Here is a 20,039-nt window from a genome sequence, read left to right on the forward strand (position 1 = left end):
TCCACAACAAGCTCATGTTTACCAACCCAGCTGGCCGGTGATGCTTCAAACCACAGAAAATCAAAGGTACAGAACTGCTGAATGAATATGTCGGCTATCACATCACCATCTATCAGTTACTTCAATATAGATAAAATTGAGGTAAGTGTCATGGTGCAGTACTGACATCCTTGTACCCACCTGGTCCAGAGGCCCTACAGAGACCTTGCGTACGTTATTAGAGATGTGTTCCCAGGTGGAGCCCTGAGGGTAGCTGGGGGTCACACCCTGCCTGTACCACAAGTTACCTGGACAGGAAATAGCCACATCAGAGACATGATCAGAAAGGGACTAACAAGAATCATAAAGTCTCTCAAAAACTTTAGATTTTTAAATTAGGGTACATCACCAATCCATAAATGTACATTGTAAATACAAATCCAGTTGCTTTACCATTTTCATCTACAGTGTAGACCGATGTCCTCCCAACAGACACCTGCCTCATCTTTTGTTTGGCTGGGGAGGGGATGTGGTACCAACAGTCTCCTGCAGAGGGAGACACAATACACACATAGTACTACATAAGTGAAAATCATGTCTGTTTGCACCTTAACGCTGCTCATTTTTAAGTACATCGAAATGTTTTTGATTCCAAGTTGACAGGGACATTAATGGGATATTCTATATTCTTCCAAGCAGAATATCACAGTTTATCCCACTGACCTGCAGGGCTGTGAGGAGAGACAGATCCCCTATAAAAGGCAGAACCGTCTTTTGCAATGGCCCAAACCTGGCTGGCAGCACCGATGGAGATGGATTTGAAAGGCTGGTCAGTTCCCACGTGGAGCCACGAGGATCCCTGAGAGACCAACAAGAGGATGTTAGAACAATTACCTCTCAACTACTGTTTGATTTGTTTTGTTTTTTGCAGCTACACTGGAAGTACCTTTTCATTCTCTATATTTAGCTACTTATCAACCTTCTGCAGTCCTGTATCAAAGTCTTTTATGACTTTAGTCTATTAGGACTTTAGACCATTAGGACTAAACATAAGCAAAAGATCCCACACACTGAGGAGGGGCAATGTGGTAATTTGCACTACTATACTTTACATTTGTGATGAGAGCTGGAAAATGGCAGTAAATGTTTATGGGTGACTCACCATGTGGTGTAAAAACTTTCCTTGGGTGTCTGCTTGCATATTATTTATGTGACTCACAGCAGGTGTCAGTGCGGTGACTCCCAGTCGGCAGAGCACGTCTCCCTTGTTGCTGATCGCCCACAGAGGAACCACGTCCACGCTTCTCTGAGTGGCACACGGCAAGATGGTCAGGTCATTCAGTGGGATGGGTGGGATTTCTTGCCATGGTCCTGTAGTGGCCAATTTACATTTCCTGTGCAGGAGGAAAAACACAGGTGCTCACATGTGCCCTTAACTGCTATACCTGCAGCTAAAGACGCTGCTGGAGGATTAGGTGTGGCAAAGAACCCACATCAAAGATCAATAATTGCAAAGATGCTCCTTCTACTGTGTCGAACATCTCCATATATTTCACATCAATCAAATATTCAATACTATTTAAAGATCTACAGTAAAAATCTTATGTGATTAGCATGTTATTTTAACATCAGAAACACATTTTAGTAATTATTGCTTACTGATTAATCATTAAAATATATTTCACCACACTGACCAGAGATCAACTCCTGTCCAACCCTATTGTCCCTGTTGACTGAACAAAAATAACACACACACACTCAAACAAAAACTACAAATGTCTACTAGTGCACTGGGCACACTTGGATCACTGTTGAACAACTATATTGGAGAGACTAAAATGCCACGTTGCTATGTTGCTTTTTATAGTACCTGGCCCAACGCCTGCGACGGACAAAGTCCTTCATCGTTTTATAGCCATGATATGACCTGCACGGAGAGATGGGGAAAAGGAAGGAAGAATTGTAGAAAAACAAAAATAAGTGAAGGTCATGACAATGAGGGCAGCGTAATTTATACCAACAGTCACAGCAGGTGGGTCTGAGGAACGTTAAATGAAACCTACGCCGGAAAATCAGCTGCATATTGCCAGCCTTCTCTGTCTGTCCCTCCAGAGACACTGTAGTCGATGGCCCAGTCAGACACCTGAAAACAGCACATATGGGAAGTGAAATAAGGCGAACACATCAGCTTTTTTGACTCGACATCTATGATAATTCAAGACCAAATATTTATAGTATTCAACTTAAAGTCAACCTGAGTACCACAGAACTGGTTTCAAATCACCACAGGGCATTTCCCGTGTGTATTTATGTGTGTGTGAGTGTGTGTGTGTGTGTGTGAGTGTAGCTTTACTTACCCATGTCCACTGAGGGGAGGGAGGTTTGGTATTTGTTTTTGTGCACTCATGTAGTCCTGATGCATCACTCCACATGTAGCGGTCTGTAGGTAGACCTCTTAAACAAAGCAAACAGACTTAAAATGAGACATGACTGACTCACAACTCAGGTCAAACTATCAAAAACAACATGTGCTTCAGCAGTGGTAGCAAAGTGACAATTTGTTTGTCACATCATGATGTAATGGTAGAGGTTTAGATGTTTAGGGAAAAAAATGAAATGTAATTAATTTGCTTGTGTAAAAAATCTTTAAATCCTATCAAATACCTGTAAAAGGCAGTCTTACAGTAGTCTTATTTGTCACATTTTGTTACGTGTAAACAATCAGAGCTGAAATGTGTCTTCAGTGCAATTTCACCATAGTTCTTAAATGTGAAAATCCACTTTTTTATAAACTCAAAATAGAGTGGACTTTACTACCACTTTTGACTCCCATATGTCTCTGTAGACAGTATAGCCCTATCAGTGTTGGAGACAATTCAACTATATTACAAAACAAATCATTGGAAATATGTCAGCAACAATTTCTACTGACAAAAATGTGTTTCAGACATACAAAGTGGGAAGTACAAACTCCCCTCTTCAATTTGAATCTCAGAGGTATCTGGGGTGAGCACCTGTTGGTGTAGCCTGTGACAGGGTTCCACCTCTGGTTCTCAAAGATGTAGACACTCTTGACATCAGTTTGTGTGTAAATGTTATCTGTGCTGCTGGCCAGTCCCTGGAAGAAGCCCCCTCCGTAGCCCCCGGTGTAGACCCAAGCAGTGTGGTCATAGCCAATCCCCCACACTATCCCAAAGCTGTTACACTCTACAACACGCAGGTGCCCTCCAACCTGCCGCCAGAACCTGCACAAAGTAAAAGAAGATTTATACATGAGGTGGAGAAGGGAAAACTCTTTTTTTTTTTTTTTTTTTTACTTCCTTATCTATCAGAAGGTAAGTGTTATATTTTTTTCTCCAGCACCCCATCTTATTCTTACATCTGGTCGCTGGGGGTGGGGTAAGGCATGGCCTCCAGACCAGGAGAGGGCTCACTGACAAAGATGTCTCCTTTACAGGTGACGGACCAGATGGCCTGTTTGGAGGGAGGACCCTGGATCCCCCTGGAGTCGCAGCATGACACACTCAACAACGCCAGCTGGACACCGGGAGGGAGGCGGAGGCAGACAGAGGAAGTCAGAAAGGGAGGGAGAGACAAATGAGAAGTGATAAGAAGAGACAGAAAGAGGGCAAGAAAAAGGAAATGGCAGAAATTTATATGCAAATCACATGAGCATTTCAGAAGACAGAACAACAAAATATAGTACACAATTTCTTTTCTCTCTGATTCACCGTCTAAAATTTATCTTTTTTCATGGCAGTTACTTTGATCAATAAGAGTGGTGAACTCCACTTAGAAGATGGATATGTCCTGTATTTATACAAATAGTGTTATTTCAGTACATTAGTAATATTTTCACATGAAACCATTTGGTTCTAAAACCTTTTTCAGTTGGAAATCTACGCAGTCCAAGAAAGCAAGCATGCTGTGTTGTAGCTATACATACCCAGTCGTGCATTTCCAGCTCTGTGGCTGCTGCCAATCTGATTGGCCACCTCTGTTTGGTCCGCTCAGGAGTGTAGATGGCAAAAGTGTGTTTGGAGTCATTTAGCACAGGAACCAGAATGGTGATCTCATTGATGAAGGCATGCAGGTACTGAAGAGAGTGACAGCAGGGAGAGAGGAAAAGAAAAGGTAGATCGAAAGTAAAAAAAAGTAAATAGAGGAAGAAAGAAGACAAAGAAAGCAGTAGTGAGTGCAAGAGAGGAACAGCAGCACTGACTCATTTGAAAAAGTCATTCTAGTTTCAGAGGGTATTTATTGTGTTAACATGGACAGGCATTGTGACATTCTGACAGTAACAATGAATTATCAAGACAACTATCTCCCTCAGGAAGGCATATGAGACTGTCACGTGTACACACGCATACACATACACTCTTCTTTCTCACCTTCTTCTCCTCATAGAAGTTGTAATAGATGAAAAGGATGCCGTCCTTGTTGCCCTCTGGTCCTGAAAACTGCTCTAAGGCAAAATGAACGTCTATCCACTTGTGTGGCTTCCAGTCTCTCCACCACTGCATAGTTCCCTTCTTCACCCACACAGACTGTAATGGCGGCAGATGTTCAGGCAAATAAATAGAGAAATAAATTAATCAAAAACAACCACATAAAGGCGATATAACATGAGACAGAATCAAGGAAAAGTAAGAAATATCCCAAAGAAATTCCTGCATTTGTGCAGGTCATAACCTATACCAAATGTACCTGTTCTATGGCTTGTTCATAATGTCTGAAATTATCCATCTCTCTCTTGGTCCTCTCACTGAGTTGTTCAAAGATTTGTCTCCGCCAGGCTGCCGTCTGGCCTGGGGTTACAGATAGACTCATGGACTGGACTGAGTGAACCAAAGCTGGAGGAAGAAATGTAGAAATAAAAAAAAGTCAAATTACTAATGTCAATAAAGGAAACAAAAACGACAGATACTGAGCCTTAATGGCACCAGAAAAAGGAAATGGTAGAAAAGTAGAATTTTCCTGCAGACATGAAATGGAAATATAAGCACAGCCCTGCCTTCTGAGGCCGTATATCACATGAATAGTCAGCCTATGGCATGTTCTGGGGCTCCATTCTCGTTTAACAATTATTTTGCATCACTTTTATAACTGACTTGGAGCTAGAACTAGTTAAACCTCTCTTTGATCTACAGAACAGCCTAAATTTTTCAGGCATCGATTCAGTGAGATTCTAAAAAATCTCAGCTATCTCACTGAACTCACATGAAGTGTTCATAGAGCAGTTGAACCAGTTGAGTTGGGAGTGACTGTCCACAGAGCAGCCTCCTCCACTGACCCATGCCCACAGAGGGTGCTCCTCTGCCCCATATGGGTCCTCCATGACAAGGTTGTATGTAGCCACTGATGATAAACTGCAAGTATCGGCTGATTCCTGCATTGCTCCAGTCTCGGCCTGCTGGCCCTGTGCCTCTTCCAGGTCCACGTTACTCCACTGTGGGTCAAGAGGACCTCCGAACTGACTGGGGTTAAAAGCTACACCAGTACAGGGAGCTTTGACCTCTCCTTCTCCCAGGGTGGTCTCTTCTTCCAGAACAGCAGGAGTGGTAGATCCGACATCCCTTGAGGTCTTTGAGGGCTCTCGATCAGAGACCAGTTCAGAGATGAAACTGTCGCTGGTGACTTTGGGGATGTGGGGTTTGTGGGTGCCAGTGAGCTGGTCAGAGGTGTAACCTGTGGGGGTATCAACAAAGGACTCTGGGGAGGCAGAGGTTACAAGGCAGGCGGCTCCATCTGTAGATCCTTTCTCTGTGTCTGACTCCACATCACTCACTACTGACTGAGCACGCACCTCACCACAGAAGTAACATCCAGCACTATGAAATGGAGGGAAGAGAAAGAGAAACTGAATCAATTTATTATTGTTTTCCCAGCAAATATTTTCATATTGTATGTACGTTGAAATGATGGCCTGCACTGAAAACTGATGTCTGTAGTTAATTAAAGCTTTTTCCGGTGTCTTTCAGTGAAATTTGGAGATTAATTGTATAAGTTCAAGCCTGTTTCCGAAAGAGTTTGAGCATGAAGTTTAATCAAGTCAAAGTACTGTACTATAAGATCTTTTTCTTGTTTGAGTTCATGTTTAATTTGTCCACCTCCTTCACATCTTCACATCATGTATGAGTGTGAACCATATAAACCCTATACCTAAAATGTCCATATTTTGTGTGCGTGTGTGTGCATGTGTGTGTGTGCGTGTGTGTGTGCGTGTGTGTGTGTGTTTGTGTTCACTGAGGCCTGTCCACCTCTGCAGGCTGTTTGTGCTGGCACTGGAGTGAGATCGATCTCCATCTCGAGGAACACTGATAACCTTCCAGATTTTTCCACTCAGTTCGCTGGAGGTCACACCCTGTCTGAAGTACACCGCCCGGTCCTCACAACTGATACCCCACACCTACACAGAGCAGCAACAGGTTCTCATGAATATGTCCATGTCCTATGACTTGACAAAATAAAAGCTGCATGGCAATGCTAAAGCAACCAGAAGAGAAAAGGTATTTGATATGTTAATTCCTAACAGTTGTACGCAGGACATGATGTCATTCGGCTGGAAATCACCTGGTCGTTGAGTCCTACGTTGATCATGATCATCTCTCCAACCATGCTTATCCAGCCCGAGCCACAGGGGTTGTGGGAGTTAACGCCACGTCTGAACCACAGCTGAAGAAACAGGAAAGTGGGCAGAAAAGTGCTCTTTACCATGACACACACCTGCTCCAACACTATTGTCAATATCAGTAGCCTGTTCCTTCTCTCAATGCAGTTTTCTTGTTTAGCATACAGTGTCAGGGAAATCAATCAATTCCAACATTCTCAACCTCTTTGTATAATTTGATACAGTTCAACAGCACCACAATCTACAGCTTCCAAAATGATCATGCAGTTGAATCAACACATCTTTAACAAATTTTCAACAAAAACTCAACATTATAACCTTAATGAAGGTAGGATTTCTGGCAAGGCTGTTATAATAGACTTCATTAGTTTTAGCTAGGTGTTCTTAATAAACTGACAACTGAGTGTATATATACACAGCTATGTGCAGTTATGATAAATATAGGAATGCAAAGTAAGAAAAGTAAGATACTGGATAATACTATCAAAAAAAAATAATAATAAATAAATAAATAACCAAACCAAAACAACCATCTAAAAGTACTTAATCAGGTGGTAGATGGTGAAGATTTCACTTTCTATGCTTGCAGCATTATTCCAACCATGTAATGTGTCTTTATAATGCTCATCACAGAATTTCTTACTTTGTTGTCTTTGGTCACAGCCCAAACAACATGGATTCCCACGGCTACGTGTATGGCACCCACATCAGGACTGGGAGAGTCCACCACCGCCCAGGAGGTACCTGGCATGCAGAAAATAATATTCTCCAGAAATAGGATAGACAAACACAGATACACACACCACATCCTTCTCCCACCAGTGAGCTTGTGTACCTTTGGGGCAATCTCGGCCAATGCCCTCCCTGACAATGAGCTGCCCCTCCCACAGCACCGCCCAAACTAGGTCCCCCGGGCCACAGCTGATCTGGACCACCTCCCCAGGGAGAGGCACCTCCTCCCACAAGGAGCCCTCAGGATTGTGGTGACAGATGCCCTCTCTGAACCACACCTAGATGAAGAGGGAAGTGGAGGGGTTAGATAATCAAGACTGATAGCAAAACAGTTAAGTGGGGGGAAAAGACTATTTGCATCAAGCTATTTAAATACAGTTGATGCGACAAGACTGTAGATTAGACAGACGCATTACAATACACACAGTTATTAGAGTATTTATTTTATAAAGCGTGACAGATTTTATGAGCTGCATGTCAGCAAAGCTTTAGTTGTACAAACTGCAAGATATGCTTAGGTAGTTATTTTGCCCGCATCAACCATGCTGTATCACTGTGTACATATTATTGATTGATGATTATTGCTCTTTCACAAAGGCAAATACCAGAAAATGCAATGCATTGTGCATGAGAGGACAGTGAAATACTGTTTTTCCACACTATAACTGACTTTATTTATGCAAATTACAAGGTAATCAAGTCCCTAGTATGACTTTAGAGTATTTTGCCATGGATACCCAAGGCTAAGGTCGCTGTGCACTGTACCTTGCCCTGTAGGGAAACAGCCCACAGTGACAGCCGGCCCCTGGGCTCCTCACTGATCTCCCAACCTCCACAGCTGATGTCGCTGAAGGGATCTGGTAGAGTTGTCTGCTGTGAGGGGATCTGTCAGCACACACAGGAGGACAGATTGCAGTTGAACAAACTGACAGGCTTCTCACACACACACACACACACACACACACACACACACACACACACACACACACACACACACACACACACACACTACAGCTCTTACCTTAGCCCAGGTATCCATGGCTTTGTACCTCCTGTAGCGCAGCCAGCGCCTGCGACGGACACAGGAGTTCCACTTCTTGTCTTTGGTGTAGGTGGCGGGGAAGTCAATGGCATAGGTCCATCCCTGCAAACACAAACACCTCAATCATTAATACAAGGCCAGGATAAAATGGAAGAGGTAAAAATGTAAATTAGGTCGACGCGAGCAAAAAAATCACCAGACACTCACGCCTTTCTCTGTGGCCTCTCCCTCAAAGTTTTCATCCGCGTACCAGTCTCCCTCCCACTCCCAGCTTTTAGAGGGAAGTTGAAAACTGTCCAGAGGCTGGTGTTGCAGACCCGTGACATCACTCCACTGCCAGCGGTCGCTTGGCAACAAACGCTCAGAGAAACCATCGACAGGATTCCATCGCTGACAGACAGACAGCGATTGGGCACACAGAGGGTCAAAACAAACAAAGCAAAAGTAACCTTTTCCCCTTGGTTTTCCCATAATACAGCCCCACCCCACCACCACAAGCTTCACTGTGTTTGAAACATTTTCTGCCAAACACCACTTTTGCTGAGATGTAAGAGGAAGTCACAAGGACAGCAATGCCACTACAGAACACTGACTTAATGCACATAAGATGACGCAACCTGATGGTCCAAAAAGTTTGCAGTCATTCCCAGGATCCATGAATCTACTTGGTATTTTTCTCCAATTTGAGCTTCACACACAGTACAGTATACTGTCACTGTATGTGGCCTTTTGACTCAAAAGTGGTTCCACAAGCTTCTCATGTGCTTGTTAAGGTACACAGCTGCGCAGTGTGCTGGAGTTAGCAACAGAGGAAGTGGAACACAGAGGAGATTGCACTTACTTTTTCAGTCACTCAATCACACGAAAGACAGGTCCAAGGGGAACTCCACATTTTCAATTTTACTTAGTATACTTTGTCCAGGAAATAAAGGATACCCACAGTAAAAAGTAAAGGCATTTTTAACTTGCATACTGAGAGAAAAAATAACACTTTGTGTATTTTTAACCTTGACTCAAGTAAGTATCTTTTAAAAATTGAATAAATTTTTTTTTGCAGAAACAAACTGTGTAAATGAATGAAACTAGAAGAGACCCACTTGATTCTCGTAGGTCTCCTCCTGGTAGCGGACGGGCAGGTCAGAAGCGTGGACATTCAGATAGATGTTATTGTCGCAGGCGATGCCCCAGCAGCACTGCTGAGCCGCTGTCACCCGTTTGAACTCCATCTGGGCATCATGGCAATGTTCCCACTGCTGGCCTGCTGTGGACAGGCTGTAGACCCGCCCATACACATCCACCGCCCACAGCAGGGAGACGGGCATGGCTGCACCTGGGACCTGGGAAAGTTTTAAATTATAAAACTGGCAAACTGACCACAGTGTATGACAATGTCAGGTACGTAATCTGTATCTGCTACTTCCTGTACATCACATTAGCTAATATTCACACCCGACACAATTCTATTTATGGCTGCTTCTTTAGAGTGTGTCAAATGAAATGATTCAAGAATCATTTTAAAAATGTATTTGCAAATGGTATCTTTGTGATCCTGCCTTGAATTTCAAATACAGTTATGACAGTTATATAAATGCTGTCTACACAACTTGTATTCATAATTAAGAAGCAAGTGGTGGACTGGCAGGGTTTGAAAGGTTAGGTTAAAGGAAAGAGGCTGACAAGCAGCACAAAATGAATTTATAAGGCCGGAGAAACAAATTGGAGAACAAAACGTTGTGATGGAGAGAATTAAGTAGAAGAATCTGATTTGATTCTGCCATAAAACAACATATACATATACATTTGTCTAAATAAAAAAAGAAACACACAGTACAAAAAAGTGCATACTGTGTAATGCTAAGTTTTTGATGGGTAGCATTCTCCAGTCTCGGCTGTGGATAATAAGCAGTTTCTCCTTGAATAACCTTCATTAATTGCCACCAACAAAAACCAACATGGCCCAACACCATAACAACCAACAACAACCATCTTTTTTGTAAAGGTTACCCCATAACTGTTATAGTCACAACTGTCCCCAGTATAGCAACGGCAGGTAGGAACTAAAATTACTCTGAAACAAAGGGACAAAAAGAAGTAAGTTGAAGGTTACATATACTGTAAATTACTAGAATGGCACTCTGGAGAGCGCATACCTTGCCATGGCCAAATATCGAGGAAAATGTGGAAAATGCCCTTTTTTGCACTGTTAGGGAAAGTGAGAAAACAATTCCTGGATCTGCCCCTTTAACTGGATCCACACCAAAATTTAATGTGTTTTTCCCTGGCCCAATTAAATTGGGTTTAAACCAAACTTGGTTTAAATCGGTTCAGTACTTTTTCGGTAATCAAACAAAGAAACCAACAAACAGACGCGTGTGAAAACACAACCTCCTTGGCAGAGGTAATAATAGTAGTTTAAGTGCTGTAATAATTATTTGAGTAATAATTCTAAACCTTAATTCTGATACAGTCCAATATAATACTGAAGCATTGATTCACTATTGTATATTGTACAATTTTGTTAAACAACAAAAGCAGCACTGTAAAGTTATGTAATTAACTAAGCCAAAATTTGAATTGTACAGTAACTAAAGTAGAGGACGTGAGTTTGCCCACGTAACACTCAGGAAGGAAAACAGGGATGAAAGGGCAGAGCTCTACTCGGTAATCAGGATCATGTTGTGAGGTGGCCCCGATCCTTGCTGCGCTGTGTTTACACCACATTTGCTCCATTTTTCATGTCTGACCCAAAGCCTCGATAATTCCACAACGCTACCGGACCCCCAACTCTGCATCCTGGACAGTGCCTTCACGACACCTAAGCCAGTGTGAAATGACTGTGAAATACAGTAAACCACGCCGGGCTTGCTGAAAGGCTTGTTTTAAGCGCTCTCCATTTTCACAACATTGCTTAACCGGCAGGGATGCTGCTGCTAAAAGGCGTCTTCCTCCGTCACCTACATTCAGCACATACCCACGATAATAATTATAATAATAGTAATAAAAATAGGCCGTGAATTGGCCTACATACACCTTAAAAGTTCCGGCAATGATGACACTTCAGTAAAATCAACAAAATGATGCGTTGACGCTTGTTACATTGTAACAAGGGAGCTGCATATTAACACCATGCTAACCACAGGAGCCACAAATGAGTCCGTAATTTATAATACACCGCAGGTGTGAGTGCTGGGAGACAGACACGTAATGCTAAAAAACAAACGTGCACTGTACCTGTGAAACCAGCTTTAGAGGCTCCAACGACAACACTCAGCTTGTTTTTGGTGCAGGCTTACAGGCTTAGCCCTCTAGAAATAGAAAATTCACGGGAGTTCAAACTCACCAACCTTGAGCTTCCTCGCATAAACCGTCTACCGGCGCAGGCGGGATGTCGCCGCTGTTCATTCAGCGAGTGGTAATGAATGGACAGGGGGTTAAATCATAACGTACACTCTGATATTCACATCGTAATTTTTCCCCAGTGTGAAACAGGAAGTGTTCCCATTGGCTGTTTCCGTGGCAGCAAGGTAGCTCGTGGCATCCAGCAGGGGGCGCTGCTGGGGCAGAACCTAAAACAACCGGAGCTACGGGCTCCTAACCCAGTCTGAACCTCTTTATGTCCAGGTCCCCCCAAAAAGAGTAGACTCGTGTTTTTAATAAGGTTTTGTTCCCTAGCAGCCCAATTAGAGAACACAACTTATAATACTATTCACTTAAAACACACACACACACACACACACACACACACACACACACACACACACACACACACACACACACACACACACACACACACACACATTATTTTTTAGGATGCTGAAAAAGAGAAGGTGACAGTTTTTTTCAATGACAAGCCAGCATCCCTCACATCCCTCATAATCAGGGAAGTGTGGGTGATCTGGGCCGGGGATCACAGGTTGTTTTCCTGATGAACAACAGCTAATGAGACAGGAGCAGTCGAACTCCATGCAAAAAAAAAAAAAAAAAAATCTACTGGCCTCCTCTCTAGCTGTCTGTGCTCCAGGTGTCAGCCTTTGTTGTAGGTTTAGAAAGACATGCTTTGGTGTCAAGCGTGCCACGGTAGATTGGAGCGCTGTTTATGTGTTTATGTTGCTCAGCGAAAATGTAGCTTGTTAAATGTTAAATGTGAGACCAAAAAAAAATCAGTTTTTATGCTTGGATTTTGCGGCCTCGCTAGAAAATGAAAAGACCACTTTGAAATAAAAGACTCCCATTAGACATCCAGGCACCTGATCCCTGGGCCGCTGGTTTGAGACCCCTGATCAAAGTACTCCTTTCTCACTATTACTCACACTAATTCTTATATTTTTGTATCACTTCTCCTATCTCCTTTTAATCTATTTTATTATTATGACAGAGCAAGGTTTTTTTCCTATATATATATAATTTTAGAACCCACACACCTAAAAAAACTGATATCTTAAGTTTTTACACTGTATATTAATTGTATGAATGGTAGTTGGTTTGATAATAACTACGCTTCTAAAATCACGGGGTGAGTAAAAACAGGAAATAAATTTTATCCCAATGTCTTCCTCAAAGTATTATCCTGTGTGGGGAAGTAACATTTATGATGTTGAATCATGATAAAAACTGCCATCCTTCTGCTTCAGCTGAGTGAAACAACACAACTTGTTACAGAAGCCAGTGAGAGGAAAAACAGAAAATGCAACTGAACATTAATTATGCAGACTTTTACTTTATTGTGTTTTATTGAGAAAAAAAAAAGACTACATTGGTCAACACAGTGGCAAGGTACTCTGAAGAAAGCATGTGGCATTAACTATGTCAGTATGATGGGTTCACTTACATACATCAGTGGGTCTATGATCAATAAAATGTTTCATCAATCAGCTCCTCATCATACATTTACATCCTGTAAAGCAAATACATGGCAAAAAAAAGTCCCCTTCCTCACAAAATAATTAACACTTTGTTCATTTCAAACAATGACCCACCATATTCACATACAATGCAAATGTCTACCAGTACGGTACATATTTATTTTCCATGAACTATGCATTGCTCACAGAATCTACATTAAACAGTGGAACCATGAGTAGTGAAAAATATTCCCTTCATCAAAAGGTTATTTTACCAATATAAAATACATACCAGCAGCCAAATCAAAATCAGCCTGGGCTCCACGGCTCATATTGAGCACAGTGGCTATCGTGTTTAAACGGGCACCTTCACAGAATGGATTTCTGCATACATATATTATTTAAATATCTCAAACAAACTTACAGTATATAAATAGCCTTCTCATTTTAAACTGTGACATACTGTTTGCCTTCACTCAAAGGACTAACCCCTTTTCCCAACACATCACTCTCCCTTCATTCTCACAACCTCTGTATATCACAATGCCTCTTAAAAAAAGAAAGACATAAAATAATTATAATAAAAATAGAAATAACAATGTATATGTATTTTTTGGCAAGTCAGGAAGACAGCCTGGGTGCTGGTCTTTTTTCATCAGCATCAGGGTTGCTATCATATACACCTGGATCTCTTCATTCTGTATTAAAACACTGCACTGACTGCAGCGCAAACAAGCCTGAAAAGACCTCATGACATTGGGTACTTCTCTTCTTGTCAAAGACCCAATCTTAAAGGGAGAGTTCACCCCAAAATGACGATGTAGGTTTTATCTCCATATTCACGTCAGTAAAGAATCGTTAGATATTTATGGGACCACCAGACTCACAATAAACCCTGACAGCTTTGTCTCAGCCTCATATTACACATCTTCAAGTACACCACATGCAAACAAAAAAAGTCACTAAAAGTTCTCTAGAAACCTTACGCGCTGTAATGCATGTGTTGTGTAGCCAAAGGACCAAACAGGTGGGTCCACACTTCCATCACCATGTTTGTCCCAAATTGGGTTTTTCTTTTGCAGCTTTTGCAATTCTTTGTCTACAAAATGCTTAGATTATGGTGGAAAAGTGTTTTGAAGAAATTTGGAGAAAAAGTTTAAGCAACTGGTTTTGGTTTCTACACTTGCATTTTCAAAAAGATGGCCCAGTACCTTTCAGTACTTTGGAAGAGGACTGAGACAAAGTGTTGTCTGGTTTTATATTTTTCATTGAAGTTTAAAGATATAATCCTTATCATTTTCAGAGTCAACCCCATTTTTGATTCTATTTATGGCCAGCATTTTTTTCAGCAATACACATTCAATGTATTTACATTCAGTAGTTACATCCTCTACATAAGAGTTTTCGCTGTTAATGGCGGACTCCACCATTAACAATCCACGCTGGATTCCAATTGACTACCTACACACGAGGGATTCCCAGGAAAGGACGTATGCATATAGTCCATTTTAGTTTAATCTTACTCATAAATGCTGACTATTCACTGTCTTTACACCATCAGAACTGAGTTAGGTTATACTGCTGCTGCTTCACATTAAAGGTATTCAACTGGCGAAACACGGCCTGGCTTTAATTGTGAAGCAGCCACAAGAAATACATGTTATTGTCAATTTGCTTGCAACTTTAAGTGACATAGTGGTGATTTGACAAAGCCTACATTTTCATTTTGGGTAGAATTTCGACTTTAACGCAAACACAGACAGGATGCATTTGAAACATTTTCTTTGCACTACAAAGTTTTTCAGAATATCCTGTTTGTCAATGTGTTGCTTATGCTATGTTTCACTGTTGTGGCTAATGTAAAACACACACTGGCACAGTAACACACACTTACGCCGAGAAACAATGGATCCCTTTAATAGAGCAGACCGGTACTGAGAGAGACTAGCATGCAGGCTGGTGAGATGTCAGGTTGGGGTGATATTCACTGTGTTGCAGGGGTCCCACGTTGCATGATTCCCCTGAAGGCATGACAGCGGTGAAAATTGTCTTCTGCTCTGCCTTAGATGTTTGGTGCTGATCTGTCATTCGTGACAGTTGGCCTCAGCTTGACCGTGGCAAATGGATTCCCTCCTCTGCAGGGAGAAAAAGGGTTGAAATCATTTCAAATCCACCATCAACTGATAATCAATCAACTCACACATATTGGGCTGCGACCTGTGAGTTTTTGTTAGTTGGGTTAGGTCACTCACCCTAGGAAAGGAGCCTTTGCAGTCCCATTGACTAAAGAAACCTGTTGTCAAAAAGACAGAAGAAAAGACCCTTTAAGATCCAGTGGACAAAGAGAAAAAACACACAACATTAAAAACACACCTCCACACACCACAGCCACCACAAACCCCCACCCTCCCTCCAGCTGTGAAGAAAGGCAGTGTTGTTGGACTGGTTTGATAAGATTTCTCATCAACAGTTACCCCCCCAATCAGCAGAGTGGAGCTTTGACACGTACTTAAGCTACAACCTTAGACCCCACAGAGTCTGGAATCTAGACAATCTAGAAAGGCTGGCGAGAGACACGCTTGTCTTTTTCTCTCACCTGAGGACGATGATAATCTTATCGTCTCCACAGAGCCAAGTGAGCATGGGGACAATAAAGTTGAAGAACATAAAAACATTGGCTATGTGCCCTGAAGAGTATTATAGCCACATATATGCTTATAAAATGCTGTAAAGCTCTAAAGAATAGTGCTATAGCACCTAATAAATATGTCAGAGGAACTCGCATCAAACCCATGAGTTTGTACTTTAGTCTGTTGTTTTCACTTTAGATTAGATCAGGGCACATGTTTGAAGTAAGATTTTATCATTCATTTATTCAGCGTGCAAAGATGTAACCCGCTACAGGAATCTTAACTGATTTTATTCTATTCTTCAGATGCATCTTTTTTTAGTATACGTCTGTTACAAAACATATTAGGAAGGCCTTTATGTCATTCATTAGTAATTGCACTTAAACATGCACTACCCTACTCTTCCAGTAGGGAGCAGACAACATCCAGAAGTCATCAAAAAGGCAACCGCAGTGACCCTGCAACAAACCTACATTGCTGATTAAATGATCTACAAGTCTACAGCAAAACAATATTTTAAATTTAGCTTTTGTTGATTTCCTGACTGTAAAGGACTCAAAATATTACCGAAAACCATTGTCTTATATACTCAATAACTATTAATCTTAAAAAAAATTGCTTAAAAATTCTAAACCTGTCAAGAAAAAATATCAACATTCATATCAGGATAAGTTATGTTTTCACCGCAAGCAGACATAAGGGATTAAAAATCAAGATATACATCAACTGGGTGTTGTCAGTAAGTCACATAACTACTGCACAGTACTGCCCTACAAAACCAAAACACAGAAACTATATACTTGGTCTAAGGTTAGGTAAAACCAGAATTTGACTTTTTTTACATCTGTTTTACCATATAAAAAGTAATCTGGCATAGAAATATGTAATTTTTGGAAAAACATACATGTTAAGGGAACTACAAAGCACAGGTCACAGCTAGATATTTAAAGATAATTTATTGACTTTTTCTAACCTGTTTCCTGAAATTTAAAGGTCAATTGTGATGCTCCAATATCTTAGTAACTGAGTTTTTTATACCAAATACATAGTGTAAGAAAGCTAAATCTAATGATAAAAAAGTAACACCAGATAAACTAGCCCTGCTAAAAGCTAACTAGCCTAGCTTAGATAGAGTATAGTGTCTGGGTTTTTTTTCTAATCCCTACTCTTTTTTTCAGTGTCTTACAATTCATATAGCACACTTTGGCTAAATAACCTTAAAGCTTCAAACTCTTTTCTCTCAACTTTACAGTTTCTTGAGTCACTGCTGTCATATCTGAGCCGAGCCACCGATTAATGTTTCCCACTGAAATTGAGACACTTCAATTTTATTGTCCTATCTGCAGCCTGTCAAATGTCTGTGTACCTCATGAACAGTTTAGTGGGAGGGCATGGGAGGTCAATGCTACCTGAAAGCTAAACGTAGGGAACTAAAGTCCCTATGGCAATACTGACAAGGTCCACCTTTGCCCCACAGTCACAATACAAACCTAAAGAGCACCGTCAGCCCTCTGCCTTCACCTAAACAAATGTTTGAAGGTGAAGAGGACCTTTTGTGCGTGGCATTATTGTAGTTTTTCACTATTCTGGGCTACGTCCTTAAAAAAAATGGTGTGAAATTGTGAGAATATTAAGTTGGGATAAGAGAAAGAAGTTTATTTCATGGTGAAACTCTGAGGCAGCAGATAATAAGGACACTGAGTACAGACAGAGCACTAAGGAAGGTGATGATGAGGGAGAAAGGAAAGTGTCTGGGCTTGTCTGCTGGCTGCACAGCTACTAGTTCATTTTCAATCAGCCGACACAGTGCAGGCACAAATGAAATTGTGTCTGCACCCCCTTGTCCTTATGCCTCCCTCTGTAACTCTCTCCTTCTCCTCCAGTCTCTCTCTCCATTCCTGAATAAATCCTGGAGAAACCGGGCTTGGAGCATTTTTCAGCTGTCTTTTTTAATATTTTTGAGCCAACAACTCTCTGGTCAGTTTTACACTTTTACTCTTTGTCTTCGTGGACTACTTAAATCTGTATAGGTTGCAAAATAACCGACTCCTGTAGAACGAAAACATAACGTCTTTAAGGCTCATATCCTTTTGGGAAATAATTGTCTTGATAAATATACTATATTTCCTCAAACTGATTGGAGGACTTGAGGTGTGTTTCTGGCTTTAATCTGTTTTAAGGGCTGGAGCCGATGACTATGCACAACGACTGCAACGACATAGGAGATCTGTTGGCATTAGAGATATCCTATCAGGAAACGTTTTCTAGAACATGTGATGGCCCATTTCATAGACACTCAAACATGGCAGCTGCCCAACACACACAAAGCCCTGTACTGTTAGCCAACTTTGTGTCTTGTTGACCAAAATTACACTGGGCACACCCACGTACCTTACTTCATGCTATTAGCATAAAATCAGTATTAGCTTGTAGTAGTATAAAGGTTTTTTAAAGTTACATATGATTAAGAGTGACACATTAAAACTGCAATAACTGATTTATTGGCAGCGGAAATGAGTTGTGAACGCAAATGCAAGTCAAATATTCACCCTCCTTTTAGTTCTGTTTTTGGTCTCCAGCAAATCTCTCGAGGGAAATATCTGGTTCTCTAAATTCTAAATGGCCCAATAAGTTTACTAGCTAATCGCTAACTCAGTCTGTCTGGCGCTCGGTGCTGCACAGCGGGTGTAGTGTAGGTTTTGAGAGCTTCTGTGCTGAACACCTGCCTGCTGAGAGCTGTGAGAGTGAACCCAAACAGTAAAGTTGCAGACTGTAAAACCAACACTGAAAAGCTATGAAGAGCTAAGGGAAACTGCAGATTCAGGTGATAATTATCTGTGGGTCCAACACTATGAGCGACCCCTTTCAAATTACACATACTCATTGTTATAATGATAATATCAAATATAGCAGCGTTAATGTTGTTGTTTATTACTTATATAGTGGGTTCATTGGGTGTCATTATTTTAAAATATAAAGGAAGACCATTGTGTTTTCAAAACAGCAAGCAAATCTTGATACATAAATCATACTTGACAATGCAATTTTAAATAACCAGAATATTTGTTTGTATTTCATAGTAGAGTACTTCCACATAATTAAAAAAAACTAACAGCAAACTAAAAGCAAGAGTAACAAATGATGTATTAAAGGAATAAATAATGTTCAGTTAACCACATCCATAAAACAGCCTCTTTTATCCACAAACACCGCAACAGCTTTAAATAATGTGTATGTGTATGGCCAAATCCCAAACATTAAATCCACATTAAAGAGTAGTCTGTTTTGATTATATTGCTTTCTGCACTTTAAGAGACAGTTTTTCATTTTTGTTCTTTATGCGAGTGGATAAATGGAGACACCTTTCATCAAAAAGAAACACTTGAGCACACCAGGTTGGGTTGTGCTCACGCAGATGCTGGTACTAACCGTGTTCTGCGGCGAGGGTGTTGAGGAGACCAGCGGGCTAGAGGGGATGTCGTCGCTGTAGTCTGGCGGGGGAATTAACACTGGCTCTTCCGCCTCCTGCTCTGGCAAACTGGCTGCACTCATACGACGCACTGGAGTGCCCAGATTGCTGCTAAGACATAGGATGTAGAGCTTCAGCTATCCAAACATCCGCTGTAAACACATTATTGATTCACTTCCTGGCGTGCTGTAATGTTTTCTTACCTATTTGATATCACTGGCTCAGTATAAGGCCTGCAGTAAGATGAGGGAAACCAGCCCCGCCTATTAAGAAAGATACACACACCACAACATCAAAAACATCCTAAGACAATTTAATGTAAACATTCACATAAAATTTTCATTTATTATTGATTATTTGGATACACACTAGTTGTTTACATTGCATAATACAATTACAGAAATAATCCTGCTTCTTAAAGAAATTGTTTGACCTTTTGTGAAATATGCTTGTACTCTTTCTTGTCCAGAGTTAGATGAGAAAATTGAAAACACTCTCATGTCTGTACAGTAAATAACAAGCTGCCTTGTTAGTTTAGCTTAGCATAACGACTGGAAGCCAGGAGAAACAGCTGGCCTGGCTCTGCCCAAAGGTAACGAAATCCACCTACCAGCACCTCTAAGTCTCACCAAAGAACTCTATATTTTGTTTCTTTAAGCCATACAAAAACTGAAGTGTAGAAACATTCTGTGGTTGTAAGGGGCTTATGTCCCAG

General features: G+C 41.2%; 2 protein-coding genes across 4 annotated transcripts in view; both read right to left on the reverse strand.

Annotated features, from left to right (window-relative positions):
• tecpr1a (tectonin beta-propeller repeat containing 1a) overlaps window positions 1-11,880 on the reverse strand; it is a 13,735-nt gene extending 1,855 nt beyond the window's left edge. Inside the window, exons 1-22 of one of the 2 annotated variants that reach the window (XM_040134943.1) lie at window positions 11,729-11,880; window positions 9,482-9,721; window positions 8,592-8,774; window positions 8,364-8,486; window positions 8,108-8,227; window positions 7,446-7,620; window positions 7,254-7,354; window positions 6,553-6,654; window positions 6,240-6,388; window positions 5,200-5,810; window positions 4,687-4,832; window positions 4,371-4,526; window positions 3,926-4,075; window positions 3,359-3,516; window positions 2,994-3,224; window positions 2,337-2,433; window positions 2,043-2,122; window positions 1,850-1,906; window positions 1,199-1,373; window positions 703-838; window positions 433-525; window positions 181-287 (exon numbers count right to left, since the gene is read on the reverse strand). In XM_040134943.1, the coding sequence (XP_039990877.1) occupies window positions 181-287; window positions 433-525; window positions 703-838; window positions 1,199-1,373; window positions 1,850-1,906; window positions 2,043-2,122; window positions 2,337-2,433; window positions 2,994-3,224; window positions 3,359-3,516; window positions 3,926-4,075; window positions 4,371-4,526; window positions 4,687-4,832; window positions 5,200-5,810; window positions 6,240-6,388; window positions 6,553-6,654; window positions 7,254-7,354; window positions 7,446-7,620; window positions 8,108-8,227; window positions 8,364-8,486; window positions 8,592-8,774; window positions 9,482-9,706 (3,375 nt within the window). In that variant the 5' untranslated portion in view covers window positions 9,707-9,721; window positions 11,729-11,880. Of the gene's footprint in view, window positions 1-180; window positions 288-432; window positions 526-702; window positions 839-1,198; window positions 1,374-1,849; window positions 1,907-2,042; window positions 2,123-2,336; window positions 2,434-2,993; window positions 3,225-3,358; window positions 3,517-3,925; window positions 4,076-4,370; window positions 4,527-4,686; window positions 4,833-5,199; window positions 5,811-6,239; window positions 6,389-6,552; window positions 6,655-7,253; window positions 7,355-7,445; window positions 7,621-8,107; window positions 8,228-8,363; window positions 8,487-8,591; window positions 8,775-9,481; window positions 9,722-11,724 lie in introns of both variants that reach the window. The other variant, XM_040134942.1, reaches the window with a different exon arrangement.
• A 1,245-nt stretch (window positions 11,881-13,125) lies between these two features.
• Window positions 13,126-20,039, reverse strand: part of baiap2l1a (BAR/IMD domain containing adaptor protein 2 like 1a) — a 28,157-nt gene continuing 21,243 nt past the window's right edge. The window contains exons 11-14 of one of the 2 annotated variants that reach the window (XM_040134945.1): window positions 19,528-19,587; window positions 19,285-19,432; window positions 15,478-15,518; window positions 13,126-15,360 (exon numbers count right to left, since the gene is read on the reverse strand). In XM_040134945.1, the coding sequence (XP_039990879.1) occupies window positions 15,288-15,360; window positions 15,478-15,518; window positions 19,285-19,432; window positions 19,528-19,587 (322 nt within the window). In that variant the 3' untranslated portion in view covers window positions 13,126-15,287. Of the gene's footprint in view, window positions 15,361-15,477; window positions 15,519-19,284; window positions 19,436-19,527; window positions 19,588-20,039 lie in introns of both variants that reach the window. The other variant, XM_040134944.1, reaches the window with a different exon arrangement.

Source organism: Xiphias gladius, chromosome 9, assembly GCF_016859285.1.
Source record: "Xiphias gladius isolate SHS-SW01 ecotype Sanya breed wild chromosome 9, ASM1685928v1, whole genome shotgun sequence".
Lineage (NCBI taxonomy): Eukaryota > Metazoa > Chordata > Actinopteri > Istiophoriformes > Xiphiidae > Xiphias > Xiphias gladius.